The 19,739-nt window shown below is 35.5% G+C and overlaps 1 protein-coding gene across 3 annotated transcripts in view; it reads left to right on the top strand.

Annotated features, from left to right (window-relative positions):
• Positions 1-229: 229 nt before the first annotated feature.
• Positions 230-19,739, top strand: part of LOC125068893 (mitogen-activated protein kinase kinase kinase 9-like) — a 54,855-nt gene continuing 35,345 nt past the window's right edge. For all 3 annotated transcript variants that reach the window (XM_047678259.1, XM_047678258.1, XM_047678257.1), the window contains exon 1: positions 230-1,250. In XM_047678259.1, the coding sequence (XP_047534215.1) occupies positions 554-1,250 (697 nt within the window). In that variant the 5' untranslated portion in view covers positions 230-553. The remainder of the gene's footprint in view (positions 1,251-19,739) is intronic.

Here is a 19,739-nt window from a genome sequence, read left to right as displayed (position 1 = left end):
CATCTGTGAGAAATGTAATGAAACAGTTCATTATAGTTGCAGCTAAAGAATATCATTTACGACGAGTATTAAAAATATTATGTGTACAAAGTGTCGTCAATAAAAGTCAGTTAATAATATATTTTAAAATTAATCAAATAAAAATTAAACAATCATATTTTTCACAAACAAATAATATGTCAGTATTGTAAGAATATTATGGTAACATCATATGACAGTTTGTCACTGACTTCGCTGTGGTATGGTTGTCATTTCGTCCGTCTATCGAATAAAGTGATAGATGAATGGAGAATAATTAACATCATTGCAGCAAGTCTGACATTAATATTAACATTACGATAACGATCACTGCGACCGCGCGAACGACCAAGTGGATTCGTGATAAACGCTTCTACACACCGCCATGATCGATGTGAAAAACAAAGATGGCGGAATAATACGGTGATCATAACCAAACGTTGTGGACTGTGGTAGTTATGTACGGTGGTGGGCGGAGGTCACAGCGGTGTCGCGGCGCCTGAGCGAGGCGGAGCGCGATGGCCCGGCCGGGGTGATGCCGCCGCGGCCAGCGGCCGGCCGCGCGGCTATGGCGGCTGAGGAAGATCGCCCGCCGCTCCCTCTGTTTACCGCCGTTTACGACTACATAGCGCAAGGAGAGGACGAGCTCTCCTTGCGTCGAGGTGAGATCGTCGAAGTCCTGTCGAAGGATGCTAACATATCGGGGGACGAGGGCTGGTGGACTGGGAAAATCGGCGATCGCGTTGGCATCTTCCCCGCCGTGTATGTTACCGACGACGACCCCCTGGCGGTCACGTCGGTGATAGGAGATGTCGACCCGCCCCGAGTATCATTTTCTGAGCTGAAACTGGAAGAAGTGATCGGGGTGGGCGGCTTCGGTAAAGTGTATCGCGGTTACTGGAACGACGAAGTCGTGGCGGTGAAAGCAGCGCGCCAGGACGCGAACGAAGATATCGAAGTGATAAAAGAGAGTGTGTTGCAAGAGGCGAAACTGTTTTGGATGTTGCAACATGATAATATAGTGTCTCTAAAGGGTGTGTGCTTAGAGGAGCCCAATTTGTGTTTGGTGATGGAATACGCGCGTGGAGGTCCTCTGAATAGAGTGCTGTCAGGCCGCAAGATTCGGCCTGGGATCCTCGTAGATTGGGCGATCCAGGTGGCGCGAGGGATGGCCTATCTTCATGTCGACGCACCTATTTCGCTTATTCATCGAGATCTGAAAAGTTCCAATGGTAAGTATCAATATTATATTAAAGAAACTCATTAAATTTGTAACACCGATCATGCCACTTATCTTTCAAGTATTAAACATTATTACTATTCTTGTTAGGCAGGAAATAACTAAGAATATTAAATTAAATACTTTTAATCATAAAAAACTTTTTAGTTTACAACCAAGCCTCTAATGTCATTGACCTATTAATATTTAGCGGTAAAGGTCCTTGAGAACTTTTATCATTAAAGGTCATAGCCCACTTAGTGTTATCAGCCGGGAAATGGTGCATTCCTTACTGATAATTATCCACAGATAACATTCATTGTCAATATCTCTTAGTACATACTCGAGGCTAACATTCTTTTACATTAAACACTTGGTTTGGTTATAGAAACAACATACTTTAAATATTTAATAGGTACCGAACACACTTCTAAGTTAGGGAATATTAAATTTAAGTGTTCACCTAATATATATCTAATAATTAGTAGAAAAAAATTTCTTTTCTCACATTTATTTTGTATATATATTCCGTTAAACTTAGATGTAGAACTTTAACTTAAAATTACAAAATGTAACTTTACACTATAAACATTTAAGACACTTATGTTTGCTTGACTTTAAATGACATTTAATATAAAATCCTAATTAACTTTATATTAGTGTTAAACCTGCCATATCTATATTTTGCATAATAAACATTAATCAACTTAAATGCTCACAAAAAATGATTAAATAATTTGTTAATTTTTGTATAAAGTAATAAATTTAATAGATAAGATTTTTTTTTATCGTATGATTTATTAATATTATATAGAATGAGATAAATTTTTACTTATAATTTAAAACTCATTACAGAACTTACATGAGAATATTTGTGTTATGTCTCTGAATTTGATTCCATCGTTTTGTCTATGACTCTTGTCATGATTGCTACTTAAAATAACTACAAGTTTTTTGGCATAAAAATGGAAAACAGTACCCTTCATAATCTTCATTCAACCTCCATGGATAGAGCATTCATAACATTGTGTAATTTTATTGACATGTAAAAAGAAAGTAAAAATAAATGTGGAATCACATTTAGAGTTTAAATATTCCAAAGATTGTACTATTTATATATATAAGCTTGTTTGAAGGCAAGTATATCCACATCTACAATGTCAAGTAAGACTTATGCAATGCTGTCATATTGTTCAGCCCACGTGAGCTTTTAAATAATGCTACTCCCACACAGGGATATTAATCAAATTTAAAATGTATGCAATATTTGTGTTGCACTATTGTCTGACCTCTTGACATGTTACTTATTTTAATTACATTTCTATTTGAACCTTGTAATTATTTTTTAAACAGTTGTTATTTATAATGCAATAGTGCTCAAATCAGTTTCAAAAACATTTCACAATTAATTTTATATTCATAGAAAACTATAAAAGTATGCTCCCTATCCATGTATACAAATAGTTATAATATAGAGACTAAATGCAACCCTAATAATTGGTGCTAAGTGCATTTACACATAATGGCAAAATTAATATTAAATGTGAGTAGCCACAACCGTCGTCGTCGTCGAACCCCCTCTGGGCTCGTCGGACCACTGTCTCGTCCGAAGTACAGTGCCGGTTGCGCGTTACTCACGACCTCGTTTCGTGGGCTGCCGCCGAGTGTGGCACTACAGGTCAGCAGATTGGGATGGGATGCGGTCCTTCTTTGCATCCTACCCATGGGGGCAGGTTTGTTTCTCGCCGGATGATCCGAGTGTTGTTGCTGACTCTGTTGCCGATGTGGTACTTCAGGGTATGGAACTATTCATTCCGTATTCTGCGGTCCCCATCGGTGGCAAGTCCCAGCCCTGGTTTGATCGTTTCTGCAAAACGGCTTCACGCAGAAAATGGGAACGCTACCAAGACTGGGCTAACGCATCAGCGTCTCGTGATGTAAATACCAGCGCAATCAGAAAGGAATATAACTCTGCCTCTAGGTCCTTCAAAAACGTGATTGCTAAGGCGAAGACGGAGTACATTGGCAGAATTGGCGAGAGACTGGTGCGCCTCCCTTCAGGAACACGTGCGTTCTGGTCTCTCGCCAAGGCTGTCTTAGGGAATTTCTGTCAGCCTTCCTTACCATCTCTGCACAAGGACGGTGAGTCATTGGCCCATACAGCGAAGGAGAAGGCTGATCTTTTAGGCTCTCTCTTCGCAGCGAACTCGACTCTGGATGACCGAGGAAAGTCACCACCAACAATCCCGCGGTGTGATACCACGATGCCGGAGGTTAAATTCCGGCAAAGTGCAGTTCGTAAAGCACTTCTTTCCTTGGATATTCATAAGTCGAGTGGACCCGATGGCATCCCTCCAATCGTGCTACGGACTTGTGCTCCCGAGTTGGCGCCGGTCTTAACGCGTCTTTTCCGGCAATCCTATGCATTCGGCGTCGTCCCGAACTCCTGGAAGACTGCTTTGGTGCATCCGATCCCTAAAAAGGGCAACCGCTCAGACCCGTCCAATTATAGGCCTATAGCCATCACCTCCTTGTTCTCCAAGGTAATGGAGTCCATTATAAACTGCCAGCTCCTGCGGTACCTAGAGGAGTACCAGCTGATTAGCGACCGCCAGTACGGTTTCCGTCGGGGTCGCTCAGCCGGTGATCTTCTAGTTTACCTTACTCATAGATGGGCGGAAGCAGTTGAGAGCAAAGGGGAGGCATTAGCAGCCAGTCTGGACATAGCGAAGGCCTTCGATCGCGTGTGGCACAAAGCGCTTCTTTCGAAGCTTCCTTCCTATGGGCTTCCCGGGAAATTATGCAATTGGATTACCAGTTTTTTGGCAGATCGGAGCATCAAGGTCGTTGTCGACGGTGCATGCTCTGACTTAAAATTCGTCAATGCTGGTGTTCCACAAGGCTGCGTTCTATCACCCACTCTGTTTCTTCTGCATATCAATGACTTGTTGCAAATCAGTAACATTCATTGCTATGCAGACGACAGCACCGTAGACACCTCATACACCGGCCGTGCTAATATTTCTCGGGAAAACGTCGAAGAAAACCGGAACAAACTTGTATCTGAAATCGAGTCTTCGTTAAACAAAGTCTCGAACTGGGGTCGGCTAAACCTAGTTCACTTCAACCCCAAAAAGACGCAAGTTTGCGCGTTAACTGCTAAAAAAACACCATTTGTCGTATCTCCACGATTCGAGAACATTCCGTTAGCCGCTACAGCTAGTATCGGAATACTTGGCGTTGATGTTTCGACTCTCGTTCAGTTCCGCGGTCAATTGGAAGGCAAAGCCAAATTGGCATCAAAAAAGCTGGGTGTGCTCAGCAAGGCAAGACAGTATTTCACGTCGGCCCATCGTCTAAGACTATACAAGGCGCAAATTCGGCCTCACATGGAATACTGCTCTCACCTCTGGGCGGGTGCTCCCCAGTACCAGCTCCTTCCATTTGACCGTATCCAACGTAGAGCGGCTCGAATTATCGACGATCAAGCCCTTTCCGATCTGCTTGATCCTTTGGCTTTGCGTAGAGATGTTGGATCGCTCTGCATCTTCTACAGAATTTATCACGGGGAATGTTCCGAGGAATTGTTCGAATTAATCCCGGCTGCTGAATTTCACCTTCGGACATCTCGTCAAAATTCCAAATATCACCCGCACCACCTAGATGTCCGAAAATCCACAACAGCGCGATTTTTAAGACATTTTCTGCCTCGCACAACCACTCTGTGGAACCAGCTTTCGCCGGCGGTTTTTCCGAACCGATACGACTTGGGAACCTTCAAGAAAAGAGCGTACTCTTTCCTGAAAGGCCGGCAACGCACCTGCAAGCCCCCCGGTGTTGCAGATGTCCATGGGCGGTGGTAGTCACTTTCCATCAGGTGAGCCTCCTGCTCGTTTGCCACCTTATGACATAAAAAAAAAAAAAAAAAAAAAAAAAAAAAAAAAAAAAAAAAAAAAAAAAAAAAAAAAAAAAAAAAAAATTTTAAAGTTGCTAATATTCTTAAAGTATTTAATTTTTATTTCATATTAATGCCAATATAACCTTATTTTTAACAGAACCTTTGTACTGTATAAAGATTTTTTTTTATATTACCCAGTAATATACGGAATTCCATCCTAAGTACTGGAGGCTTGTCTCATAAGTAACGATACTAAACACATGTATTCTATAACGTAATAAACCTTGCATACCACTGAAGTAGCGTTGCGAACTGCAATAAATTTTAACGTGTATCACACGTCTAAGTTGACTGCCTCGTTGGTCTAGTAGCTAGATATAAAGCCGCATATCAAAAGTTCGAACCGCAGGTCGGTCCGATAAAAAGTAATTGGGTTTTTCTATCTAAAAATTCTCAATTACAGCCCGCAATCTGGAAATTGGAAGTGTGTACACTCTTAAAGACTTTTAAAAGAGTTTCTGTTTTCATCGTCTATCTGTGTATCTAAATGTTAATGATACAAGTGAAGTTTAATCCAATAAAAGATCCATTCTCACTATCATGGCTAAAAGCTACTATACTTATTATGATTCTGTACAAAATTCCTTACCTACTTTTAGCCTCTATCGTGGTTGAATTCTGATTTAAAGTCAATTGGTAAAATATTAAATCGCGACTAATAGTTTTCTGGTAAATTAAACAACATTTTTAAATCCGTGCTGGCGAGAGATTTATTTATGTGGATAGTGGCCCTGATAGGTAGCGCTCGGAAATAGGCATCCCTTTGCGACGGCGTCCCGTGGCACCCTTTCTGTTTCAATCAGTTGAAAGCTTCCTGTCATCCCGCAGACTCCCGCTGATGGGATATTGAAAGAGGCGAACGCCATTTTGACTTACAAATAGTCTTAGAAATCCTCTTTAATTCTTACAAGAGACAAAGAATTCTTTTAAAAAAGTTCGTATCGATTTATTTTTAATGGTGTTTTTAATGATCGAAGACTAGTATATTAATAAGTAATTATTTGGTAACAAAATTCACTTATTATACCGACTTCACCGATAATCACGATTAAACGAGCTGATTCAGTATGAAATCTAAGTTTTAAAGATGCAAGAAACATGAAATTTTAATGTGTTTTATAATATTGCACAGTGAATCTGATATACATATTTTTTTCAAAGACATAACCTTACTAGGATGGAGAGCACTCGTTGTACTAACAATCTAAACTGCCGAGATACAGTCTAAATTTGTCGAATTATATTGCTTTTTTTACTGTTTGTAATATTTAAGAGCTTATTGGAAAATACGGAGACTGTCACTTTGCGAATGCACTCGTCTACTATCTTCGATCATTTAAAAAAAAAAAGAAAGTTATGAAATTAAATTAACAGTGCGAAGTCTGTATCGGAACGGGTTTATATAAAATATATAGATTAAAATGTATGCAATGTCGTCATATAAGCCACGGCGAGAGTGACGTTGATTGCCGCCACATTTTCACAAATTACTCCGGTAAAATATGAGTTGAACATTACGGAATATATCGTGTTTCGGAGTTCGTTTTATGATAAACTTTTTGTTTAAAATGTGACTTGCATTTAAGGGGAAAAAAAATAAAGAAAACTTTTTATTGCTAACATACATAGGTACAGAACAAATAAAATAATGGCAATTTAAATTTCGGATAATGTTGTGTAGCATCTTTGCAATTTAAAAAAAAATGTTTTAAAAGAGAAATGCTGATTGTTTGAAAAAATTTAGAATAAATATTTGCTTGTTATTAATATATTCTTTTATGTTAATATCAGTCAATTTTATGTTTTCACTAGTTGTCGGCCGCGGCTTCGACCGCGTTTTATTAGTTAGTCGCCACTTGTTAGGCATACAAAGTAGCCAAGCTTTATTCATAGCAAATCTCATTAAATTCGGTTCAGTAGTTTGCCGAGAAAGAACAACAGACAGACAAACTTTCGCATTTATAATATTACTATAGATAAACACAAAACATACAAGCAACATAATCTGCATAATGCAGCAAAATTTATACAGAACCGCACGCGAGACTAAAAGGAGGGGAAGAGCTAGCAAGAGGGTGAGTCCGGAGTTAGAACATTGCCAAATTAACTTTAATACAAATAGCCGTTTTTGGCCACGAAGCTGGAAATCTAGCCGCTCAAGCACTGATAAAGAAATAGCATTGACATATACGTGTAACGAAAACATTGCGCTGAATATTCTATTTAAATAAATTGACGATATTTCAAATAAAATAGAGTTGCGTTTTGAAATTAAATAAAAAAAATGATGATTAAGATGTGCTTATAAGAGCCTACTTGAATAAAGTAAATTTTGATAATCAATGCATATATTTTTGTAGGTAATTTGATATTGAAGTTTTTACTGAATGACTAATAATTGCCCTTCGAAGTGTTTAAAACATAAGAGGAATTCAATATAATCACCAGTTAAAGGCGTTTGCGCGTTACGAACATCATTAAGTTTTTCTTGCATTCCGAATACTTTTTGGTGTTGTAGGTCGCGATTACGTTATGCAAACTAGCCTGTTTACGCCTGGTAATTTTCCTACGATTGAACTTTGTAAATTGTATGCGTTGTATGCAATTAAAAGCATTAAAGCAATTTTTACACTTGAATTACAATTATATATCAGCTTACAGAATAATGTTTGACAAGCAAACATCAAAAATCACGTCTCAATAAAATGATAAATAATTTTTTCAGTGTATCCGTTTTACGAGTTGTGAAGAAAGAAGATAACTAATCCTGTTCTTCTTTTAAAAAAAGTGACCATCCCTACGTTTCATACCAATTTAATGAACGCGAAACTAACTGATCTAATAGTAGAAATAACTAGAGTATCAGAGAGTCACAGACTACGTTTAATATAACGGTTAGAAACTATCTATGTCTTCAAACTCTTGCGTCCTCTTGCATAAAGGTAACCTGTCACTCTCTAGTCTCAATGGGTTTGTGGCTCCGTTAAGAAGTACAAACGGTTAAATTATAATATCAGAATCCCCATTCTGTTTGTAACATTACCTCAATAGTACACATTCAAAATGTAAAATGTTGGTTGCTGATAAGGTCAATGTGCACATTTTTGTATTGTGTAATTTGTAAAAAAAAAGATATTGTTTGATTTTGTTATTTTTATTATATAATTTTGAAACCTGCATTAAAATTGTGATAGATTTGTATAAATTAATGGTTAATGATGTATTAACAGAATTGAGATGAAAAATTTTATAATTTTAATAAATGCCAGCGATTTTGTTCTCGTGGACATGGAATATGAAAGAACGGTTGACCCCATGTGGATTAAATTCCCATGACAAGAAGTATAACATGTGTCGACCCTGAGCTTAAACTAAAACTACTTATATATTTTAATTAAACCCATCCAAAGATCAACACGTTATGCGTACTAAGACAATTGTATATTTGAAGATATGCTTTCAAAATCAAAAGTATACACGCAGAGTAGATCCAGTTATACTTTATATGTACATATACATAAAACTCTTTATTTTTAGACACGTGCCATTATCGACGCCAGAGATCTGTGGCCGACTAATTATTCCAATTTACGATCAAAACTTAGGGTGAGTTAGGACCCCTCTGATCGCAAATTTCGATATTTATAAAATACCCGTCATACAAATATGTATTCAATTGATTGTAAAATAAAGTCTGTTATTGTTTGTATCGTTTCGTTATATTCGATCAGCTGTTGGGTACACATGTGTTCTTTGACCAGCTGCGCAAAATCGTTATCCATTAAAATAAATGTACATTAAAAAATGCTTAAACACCTACACAAATTCTATCTAATAAACTGCAGATGTAATTATGTGAAGGTTGAACTGTCACTAAGGTCTAGTAACGTAATACAAAACTCGATGCCCAAAGTTCAATCCGACTTGGGTTTTTATAATAAGGATTATTAGATTTTTCAGTCAATAATTTATCAAGAGTACAGTGGTTTTTTATGATATAAGTTGGCGTACGGGCAAATGGGCCCCCTGATGGTAAGCAGTCACCACTGCCCATAGACAGTGCTGTAAAAAATACTAACTATAACTTACATCACCTATGCACCACCAACCTTGGGAGCTAAGATGTTATGTCCCTTGTGCCTGTAGTTACATTGGTTAACTCACCCTTCAAACCGGAACACAACAATACTAAGTATTGTTGATTGACCGTAAAATATATAATGAGAAAACACAGCACAAAACCCTACCACGAAGAATTTAAGCTGATGATAGTATTTACATTCCTGGAAAGCATGTCAAGTCGTTCTGTCCCTGATCTCTCACGATTGGAAAGTCACAAGAGAGTAGAAATGCCGTTCCATCGTATAATGATAGTATAAGAATACGAGAACTAAGAGACTAAGGGGGTGCATTTGTTGTGGGGCACGCACTTCTGTATTGTAATTTATAATAACTTTAATATAAATGATAATTACACCTCCTAAGCAGTTTGCCGCCGTGATTGAAAATCGGTCAGGAGGATAATATATTACGTCATAATACGGTTCGATAATAGTTTCAATTATAAGTTTTACCTTAATCACAATAAAAAAAATCGTTATTAAATTAATTAATTGTATTTTTGAACCCCGAAAAACTATATAGGTATATTCGAAATATAATTCGTATGTTCAAGAGATTTGGTGTTTCTTTGGAATGTTGAAATAGCCAGCCAGCTAAATAATTTTTTTGTCGTAAAATATTAAATCATTTCCACGCTACATCTACCATTTATCCTGAAAACTTATAAGCTTTTTCCAGCTTTGCCTGATCATGTTATTCTCTAGTAATGTCCCATAAAACTTCCTTATGCTCATATGCTTTCTGACTTTAACGTTGCATACGTAAAGTATAAACGTAATAAAAAAAACCACGAATATAATTTTGCATTCCACATTAATTCTAAAACTGCATAATTTTGCATACAAGGTTATAGGATATAAGGGTATTAGAATTACATTATTAATAGTTAAAGAGTATGCAACAGGTTTGAAATGTAAATTAGATACCTCTGATAATACCTGTTACAGACTACGAGATTTGGGCTGCTGTGAGTGGAAAATGCCACAGGAAGACGAATAACATTAAATTTCATGTTGTTTTGCCTTTGCAATAGTAATTTATGACTAACAACCTGCTTTTGTGCTGTTATAATTATTTGTTTTGAAATTTAGTAGAATAATATTCTATTTTAAGAATGGTAGACAGACTGACGGGCCTGTAAGTCACATCAGCACATAGACTGTAAGAGAAAGAAAAACAGTTATTTAATCTCTAATGCGGTTCTATACATGGGCTATGGAATGAAGATGGTTTGACCCTTGTTACTGTACTTAGACTCAATAACACTTCAAACAGGAAACGCTATTGCTATTGAACAGTAATGTAAATGGCGAATGTATGGTACCAACTCAGCTTTTGTGTAGTAGCTAAACTTTAATTAAAATTAATATTACTATGATATTTAAAGCTTATTTTTATTTTTCGATTTTAGTTACAGTACTCACCTGTGGTATTAGGTAGTGAATTCATTACCGATCTTAGATTTCTGTTTTCTTTTATTAATGAGAATGTAATAAGAAGTAGAAATCATACGCTAGAAGATAGTTAACCAGCTCGTTTTTTTCTTGTTTATAATATTATAATAGACAAATCGAATCCTCGAGGGGCTCTCACATAACGCTTTCAAACACGCTATATTTAAACTTCAAGCACCCCATGCCAGATTTCCAGCCGGCTTAACAATTAGACGAAACAATTAACAGGTATTTATAGTTACAATACCCTGGGGAGGATTCGTGTCACGGAGGTTTTTGTCGCGTAATCGTGTTGACTTGATTAAAAAAGACAATTTATTAGTTTACACTGACGACAAAATTGAAGACAAAGCATTTTATTTAGGTGCGTACTTATCAGCCTTAATATTTTTGTATTATAAATTTATGATCCCGACGAATTTCTCTGTATATATGCCCGCTAATCTCAGAAAGTACTGTGTGCATAATTATTATATATATATATACTTACCCCATGGAATTTGAGTAAAAAGGGTCTGAATTTAACCAATCAAATATCGTTTCCACTAAATGAATCGTTTTAATATAGTTGTTGTCGTCGTTCCCAGCGTTCTTATCTATGTTTTAGGCACTGTATCAATGCATGGGCTTAGCGCTGACAATCCATTGAATCTGTGTCAGTCTCGCAACATGACACTTATCCACAGTGATTGTGGACCTATAGCCTTTAATCTAGGCATTATAGATTGTTGCATCGTAAACGACGTTAATTGGAAATGTGGCTGTCAGGCAAACATCAATCAGTACGATCTTTGTCGTTTGACACAAGATTACAGTTTACATTACATTTATAGTATCGGCTTTTGAACCTTACATTTTGGCTTGACGGTCAGGGACACAAATGTGTCGACTTCAGTGATGATATTTTGTGTTTTTTTTTAAGTCACTAAATGACACGTATCTTGTACACACCCAATAATGTGCCTCTTAAAACGTTATCGCACTGGCGATTTTTAACTATGTTTTTTAACGTGCGAAGCAATTGCTGAACGTGTCCGTCTAGCGTATACGTTTTTTTCTCATATTTCAAAGATCTGTGTTTTTGACTGATATTCAATTCAATAGATTTTGCTTTAATCATCTCGTAATATCTACAAGGTAACTGAACAAGGGCACCTAACTGTTGTGATTACTTAGTTATGACCTGCCTATACGCATTCACGCCTTAAATATTGGTATCAATATGCTCATAATCATGAATTCCTTGCAACTTACTGCAAAATTATATCGACACGTACCAACACAGAGCATCTTATTATAAAATAAAGAATGTTAAAGCGTTTAAGATTAAACGTGCATTTCAGAACGTTCAACTCGTATAGCTCCGTACATGAACTTTCGGAACCATTAATGTTGCTAATTAAGCACGACTATTAAGAGAACATGCATCAATGCTTTCCTTTGTTGTCTAACATGTGCTTGTAGTTTGCTGCAATATTTGAAACTAGAATGTAGATTGTAATATGCTACAGGGTTTCCTATGGAAGATTGTATTTAGTTTTGTTCATTCAAGAAGTATTTTATATGAGGCGTGTGACATATTTATGGGCCTTATAAATTATATATTGTCCAACTTCTGTGTTCTTCTTCGAAATGAAATGCTTCGTGGCACTTCTCAGACAGTTTTATTTAGAACAGAGAACGTCGAAGTGTAATTCTTCTAGGGTAAGCTTAATGGCTCGCCCGTGCGACGTTAATTTAATGAAACGGAGGACGGTTTGATGTATCATTATCGCACGGCATTTTTAAGTTTGATATTTCCAATAAAATTTGATTTAAGAATTTAATGAATTAAGAAACATTTATAATTATTTTTTTATGATGTAAGTTGGCAGACGGCAAATCGGTCATCAAATCGTAAGTAGTTACCACCGTCCATAGACTTTAGTGCTGTAAGAAATATCAACCTTACTTTGCTAATGTGCCTCCAATCATGGAAACGAAGATATTATTTCCCCTTGAGCCTACAATTACTCATTTACGCTTCAAACCGGAACACAACAATACTAAGTCTTGCTGTTTGGCGGTAGAATATCTAATGAGTGGATGGTACCTACGTAGATGGGCATGCACAAAACCATACCACCAAGGGGTACCAATAATAATAATCGTGAGATTAAAACATTTTTTTACTAAAGCTACTTTGAAATTTTGAAACATCCTAAAGATATAATTATAAATTTAAGAAGTCTTGCATATTATTTATTTCTTTACATTATGTGTTCTTTTGAATTTAGTTGATTTACATTTTGAGGATTCAAGAATGGTAGGATATCAAAGACGCAATAAACCTTCAGTATAATGATTAAGTTATTTGCATTATAGAGAATGTCCATGTGATCACTTCGAGGGCCGTGGGAATATAGATATATTCTCAGTATAGACTCGTTTTTTCTAAGAATATCCGTCACAGTGTCAATTATATCGTAATACGTTTAATGGTCACTGCATAGATTAAATAGTATAATTATATTCAAAGTATTTATTTATTTAGAATTATAATATTATTCTAATTGATTTCGCTTAAATATAAGATGTTAAAGACTATATTTCTACATTGATAATAAGTTCTTTGATAATTCAACGAATCACAAAACGACCCCCAATGGTTTCGGTACACCGGAAACAATCTTAACAAATCATGTATGTGTGAGTTAGTCGAAAGCTTATTCTACCGGATTCTAAATCATCATATTAATTGTTAGGTAAATATTATTTACGTATAATTCGGTTTATAAGATGACCTCAGAATGGTTGGGTAGTTTTTTTGTTGTTGTTTTGTTAATGTAAATAAATCCAAAGGAAATACAAATTGTGTAGGTATAGAGTTTATTATCGTCTGTGCATCAGTTGACTCGCGTATCAAAATCCTTAATTTTTGAATTCTCATTTCTCCAATAATGATTTTTTGTATGTAAAATCTTAGTGTATTACTTAAGAATACACCACTTTCCTTTCTTAATCTAAGCTCAATTTGCCACAAGATTTATAGTATATTCTTTATTAAGATATCAGTATAGTTCTTAGGTAAATCGGACCATCGCGGAGTTACGGAATCGACCACTAAAGAGAAAATAATCAAAGTTTAAAAACCCTCATCGAATTTATAGGTGCTTTAAGAAACGCGTTGTTTTTTTCATAGTAGTTACAATGATTAGATAAATATAATATCTGCATGGAATTCGGTTAAATTAGTATGATCTGAAATTAAATTCTATAATTAATGTAATAAATTATAAGTGCGCTATAATCGTCATTTGTCACCACAATGACGTTGACACAGTTGCGTTCTAGAGTTTTAACTGATTATTGTGGGTAATACCCAAGACATTGGCGAGTTGTTCGCCAATAAACGGACGACAGATTCATGACGTTACTTCCTGGATAAAAAAAGACGTAACGAATGTGTTGACTTTTAGGTTCATAAATATTAAGAGCGTTTCCATATTACATACGATATCGTATCGAATTCTCATACAAGTACCGTGTAAATATAAAGTATACAAATGACGGCACTTGCTCTTAATGTGGCTCTTAGTTTGTAGATAATTGCCTAGTTCTATCAATTTCTAAAATTAATCAATCTATTTTGGAGCATTAAGTAACAGCACCTAAATGGTCCACTACTGGAAAAGGTCTCCTCTCCTATTAAGTTCTAAACCTAGAACCATATTGTTAACATTATAGTCGCCCTATTTTATAATTTCAAGCTGTTCGCCTGGTCTCAAAGGACAAATATATAAGATTATGGCATCTCAAAAGGGTTATTTATCATGAAAACACGTAATAACAAAAATAAAAAATGGTTAGTTCGAAAATACCGCCAGTATGAATTATTTTCTGTTTTAGAATTTCACGCCATTATTAGTGCAACAGTAATAGTAGTCTTACAATAATATTCTATAGCATAATAGGAAAAAAACACTAACAATCAAATGTTTAACCAATTGGAGCGCAATTTAAACATTAGCTGTAAGTGTTCATAATACTACAATTCAAGAATTTGGACTTTAAATTACATTTAAAAGTACATACCTTCCAAAGATAAATAATTATTGTAATGTAATTTACTGCTGTAATTAAAGGAATGATAATAAAATAAAAGTATTTTAATATTTTAAACATCTTGCTCGTGTTGTGTGGGATTCCCGTATTTTAACCTTGATCAAAAGTTCATACCGTTATTAAATTCGCATCAAACCCCTATTCGATAGACTGTTCTAAGAATCAGCTCTTCACCGCTTCCCGTAACACATTAGTGAATTGACCAAGCGCCAAACGGTAAGTGATGTACGAAATCAACCATATATCCGTGAGTCGACACGCTTTGGAAAACTTGATGGTGATTCATTATTCTAGACACTTTCTATTTCAATTTGTGTTACGAACGAAATCCGTTTCTTAGGATACGACGAACTCTTGTAAAAACATTGCGGTATGATGTTAATAGTGTAAAATTATCTGCAAATATCTCGTTAGTGGGACAGTAGTCCAAGAAGGCTTTTGTAAAATACTAAACTAATAATGAATTTCCAATTGGAATATCTTGAGAGGCGCCAACTACTGAGTCGAAAACTGGGGTTTGAAGTTTCTAAGTGCATCGACGGAGCTGTTCCAATTTAAAAAACGATTACTAGAATTTTTTTACTACCACTATGGATTAAAAAAGAGACCTTGTCTGGTAACACATTAGTATTTTTTTATAAAATAGGTAGGAAGATGAGTATGTGGACCTTGGTCCATGATGATGGTAAGTGTCACCAATCTCATAGACATTAGCGCCGTCAAAAAATGTAAACATCCCTTATATTTTCGATGCTTTAAGAACTTTGGGAACTAAGCAGTCTTTTGTGCCTGTCGTTACACTGGCACACTCACTTTTCATACCGAAACACAACAATACTAAGTCTTACTGATGTCAAACGTCGATGAAATATATGGTGAGCACAATGCTTCCACTAAATTTCTTGTTGCAGTCCGTATAACACTCGAATATCAAACAGTTGAAGTAGTATACGGTATATATATATTTAGTAATATGTAGATATACACTTATTCCACTAACAGTAAAGCAGTGCGACGGAATAAACTAAACTTTATGCAGAGTTAGCTCAAACATTATTTCAATAAATTTTGCTTGAAACGGCAGTACTTTAATTAATGTTAAGACGCAATTATTTCTCGCCTCGATTTTTTCGCCAAGCCAGGTTAATCCGAATTTAAGAATGTACCTAAAGTCAACGACCTATCGGACATCAGAATCTCAATCCGGTCCTCAATATTTAGTATTTAATCTTCATAAGTCATGAGACAATAAAGGAACTCGAATTCGATTTAATATACTAATACAAATTTAATTTGACATGTGCAGATAAATATTTTATTTTCGTTATTGATAGATATTTAATGGACGATTGAAGTTTGCCAGTCTAGTGTCAATGGCGCAACGATTTAGGTACTGACCACATAACAATATTAAAGTCGGAAGTATGATCCTGATTTCTCGGATTAGCTATTGTCGTACCCATTCCTTTTTAAGCCTTACGCGTCATTCGAGAGGAAATATATTATTTATAAAGATTTTTTGTAAATTTTGCACAACCCGTAAGGCAAAGTGGCGTGGTAGTGCTTAGTTTTCTCCGTTTTACTCAGAGAAATTGACATTTTTATCTAGGTGAAATCCATCGACGTTATTTCGTAATAAAACCTCAGTGTGCGAAAATACCGTGTCATCGTGACTTGTAGTATCACGACACCGTTTATGGTCAATGACCTGGCTTCCGAAACTGTTCTCTAGGATCGCAAATATTTGACTTAGCACAGATCGCCGACTGATAGCAAAAAGAAACTCGTTCTAAGTGGATAGTATATAGATGGATGAAGAACTCATAGAAAAAATGTTATCAGTAAATCTATCCAAGATGAAGATAAGCTTACCACCTGGAGTTTTTTTTTTTAATTAAAAGATATATTGAAGAATATGGATTTATATACTAAGTAACTTTTAGTTCCGGCATCTCCATAATATCGAAATCCAAGTAATGTTAATGGGAGTCAAAGAATAACTGAATACCTCGTGACGTAAACAGATAAGATATTTAACGTACATACTTAGAATATAGCAACTACGATTAGTTGCCATATTCTAAGAAGCTCTTAGATGAGTTAGTCAGTTTCTTAGTACATACGAACAAATGAATATACGCTGGTTTAAAATGAAAACATCGTTACGTTAACTATTATTATAGAACTCACTCACGATAGCGCGCCCTTCCACGTGAAATTATCGTTCATTCGCAAATATAAGCTAATGTGGCCTTTTTCCTGTCGTAATTCTTATATTGATCATTTCACGCACACAAACATATTCCGTCAACACGAGCGTCACTTACTAATGCACGTCGATGATTTATTGTAAAGGATAGAATGGAAGAACAGATATATAATCATCTTCAACTTCACAATTAAGAGATGATTAAGCATATAGAGTAGTTTTTAGGTATAAGTACGTAACAGTTATTGGAATTAACAATACTGCATTGAACATCGAGCCTAGCGTAATTCAAACGTTCTGACCTTGGCCGTCCGTGCCTAGCCCAGGCTGGCACAGACTTTAAATTTTATAAACGTGCTAGCAACGAGCCAACGTCGTGACGACTTTATTCTAAAAGATAGTCGGTCAATATATTTACCTACTTGCGTCTGACGTTAGCTGTGTCGTCTGAACCTTCGAAATCGATACCTGCCACTACCCCGGACGTGTGACGAGACACATTTCATGTGTCCGTAATTTATTTCAGTGTTATTTCTCAATAACAACTTTTATGACTTCCGATGGTATTTCCAAATATGGTTAATACCTGTTTTAAATAAGAACAAACTAAAGTTTCTTATAAAGAAAGACAAGTGAAATCGGTAAATGAAAAATGGTCACCTCTCGTGATCTGTATCAGTATATAGGAGCCATTAGACATATATTACTGTCAATGTGCTGTCGAACGTTAGACGGAGTTATTATGGTACTCGATATTGTAATAACTAATTCACTCTTATATACTTTGTATGGTTATTTGGAAGTGGAATAACGTACGTATCAATTTTATCTAAAATTTATCCGATGGCATTTTGGTAGGAATACGCGAATCTTAACAAAACTTTGTGTGCTAAAACTGAGCAAACACTAGTGAAATTTAAAGTGCTTAATTTGCGTCAATTGTTCGTCTCTTGCTCGCATGGCGAAGAAAAACCTGCTCGATAAAAATCCAATATTTCTTAAGAAGAGTATTTCTCAAGTCGGACATTTACAAGCTACACATTTATTTTAAGTTTTATCTACTCAGACTTAAGTCGTATCTCGAGGAAATTCAAAGTAAAATCTATATTTTCATTTAAATAAGATTAACAAGTACGCCTTATAAAAGAAAATCATGTTTGAACTGTCAAAGAGTCAAACGTTTCCTTTATCTAATACTAACAAAGTAATTAACCCAGTACTTAGCCTCTTCCGCAATACACGATCTTGTCACAAAACACGACCGCTCATTAAGATATAGTTTGAACACCTTGAAAGCTTTTACGTGGAAAGTGTTACAAAAGCAACAAACCTTGCCCTACTGGTTAATTATTGGACACCTTTCTAAGTGCCGGGCCGACTGTCTAGCAATACCCTGAGCAAAGGTCAGGCCCACACCTACGCCGCTATTATCATTTCTACACAGAAATATAACATGGAACATAATTGGTTTAACAAAAACAATGCTGGTTTATTTGTGGCAGACCACACGTGGGTTCCGCATGCGAACTGGAGTTCCGCATTTAAGTTCTAAATTTGAATTAAATGATTATCGACATCCTTAAGTTGATTTAAAATTGCCATATTAAGGATATTTTTTTGAATATAGATAAAAAATACTTTTTTATATATTTGGAATGTTTTCCTTTGCAAGGTAGCTTTAAATAGACATTCATACAAAGTAACTCAGTGAATGATAAAAATAATGTCGCTTTAAGTTGGTATTTCTAATAAAAAGTTGGTACTCATTCAAAAAAGTGGAAATTGTGGATGACATTTTCCAGATTTGCACATTTTTTTATTCCATACTTTGATACGAATATTACTAACAATGTATAAATTTCTGTTTATAAAAATAGTTAAAACACACACTAATGGTCGATATCAGAGAGTTGGTGCATCAACATCAACATCAACATCTTTGGTTGTTGGTACATATACCAGCAAGTCGGTACGTAACATAAGTGGTGTATAGTAAATATTCAAAAAAGAAAGATTATTGTATCGAATAAATATTTATTGTAAAACATCAAACATGAGTTATTTGAAACATTCAAATGTAAATACGTATGTTAACATTACCTGTAAACAATCAAAACGGATATAAATATTGTGTTTGCTTAATAATTTCAATATTTACTTTACCAAAAACATTGTTTTCTTTTTATAAAATATTACTAAATGTGGAAGGTAGTAATTTCGTAGTCGTATCAACCACTTTGAATATAATAAAATTTAGTCATTTAAAAGACATCGTGTCGAAACGTGGACATTTATGATGGGATTGGTCTACTAATTCAAAGTCGTGAGCTGTGCAGAATATCTAGAGAAATTAAATGGCAACTGAAGTAGAGATAAAGAATTCAGAAGATGTTTGAATTAACGTACGGGTATGTGTCCATTGGTGACGACTTGCCATAAGGTGGACCATTTGTAATATAAAAAAATACAGGAGAAAACATTATTCGAGACCGATATCTTCGAAGCAATAAAAAATAAGCTTCAAGTCATTCTACTCAAAAAAGGTGAGGAGGTCTGATCCCCGCAGTAGATCATTGAGAGGCTGTGACATTACTTTTTACCCAATAAACAGATAAGTATAATATTTGAAACTTTTATGCAATATCTTCGTATCTT

The sequence above is a fragment of the Vanessa atalanta genome, chromosome 14 (genome assembly GCF_905147765.1).
Source record: "Vanessa atalanta chromosome 14, ilVanAtal1.2, whole genome shotgun sequence".
Lineage (NCBI taxonomy): Eukaryota > Metazoa > Arthropoda > Insecta > Lepidoptera > Nymphalidae > Vanessa > Vanessa atalanta.
The sequence above is the reverse complement of the archived record's forward strand: the minus strand, read 5'-3'. Positions and strand labels throughout refer to the sequence as shown.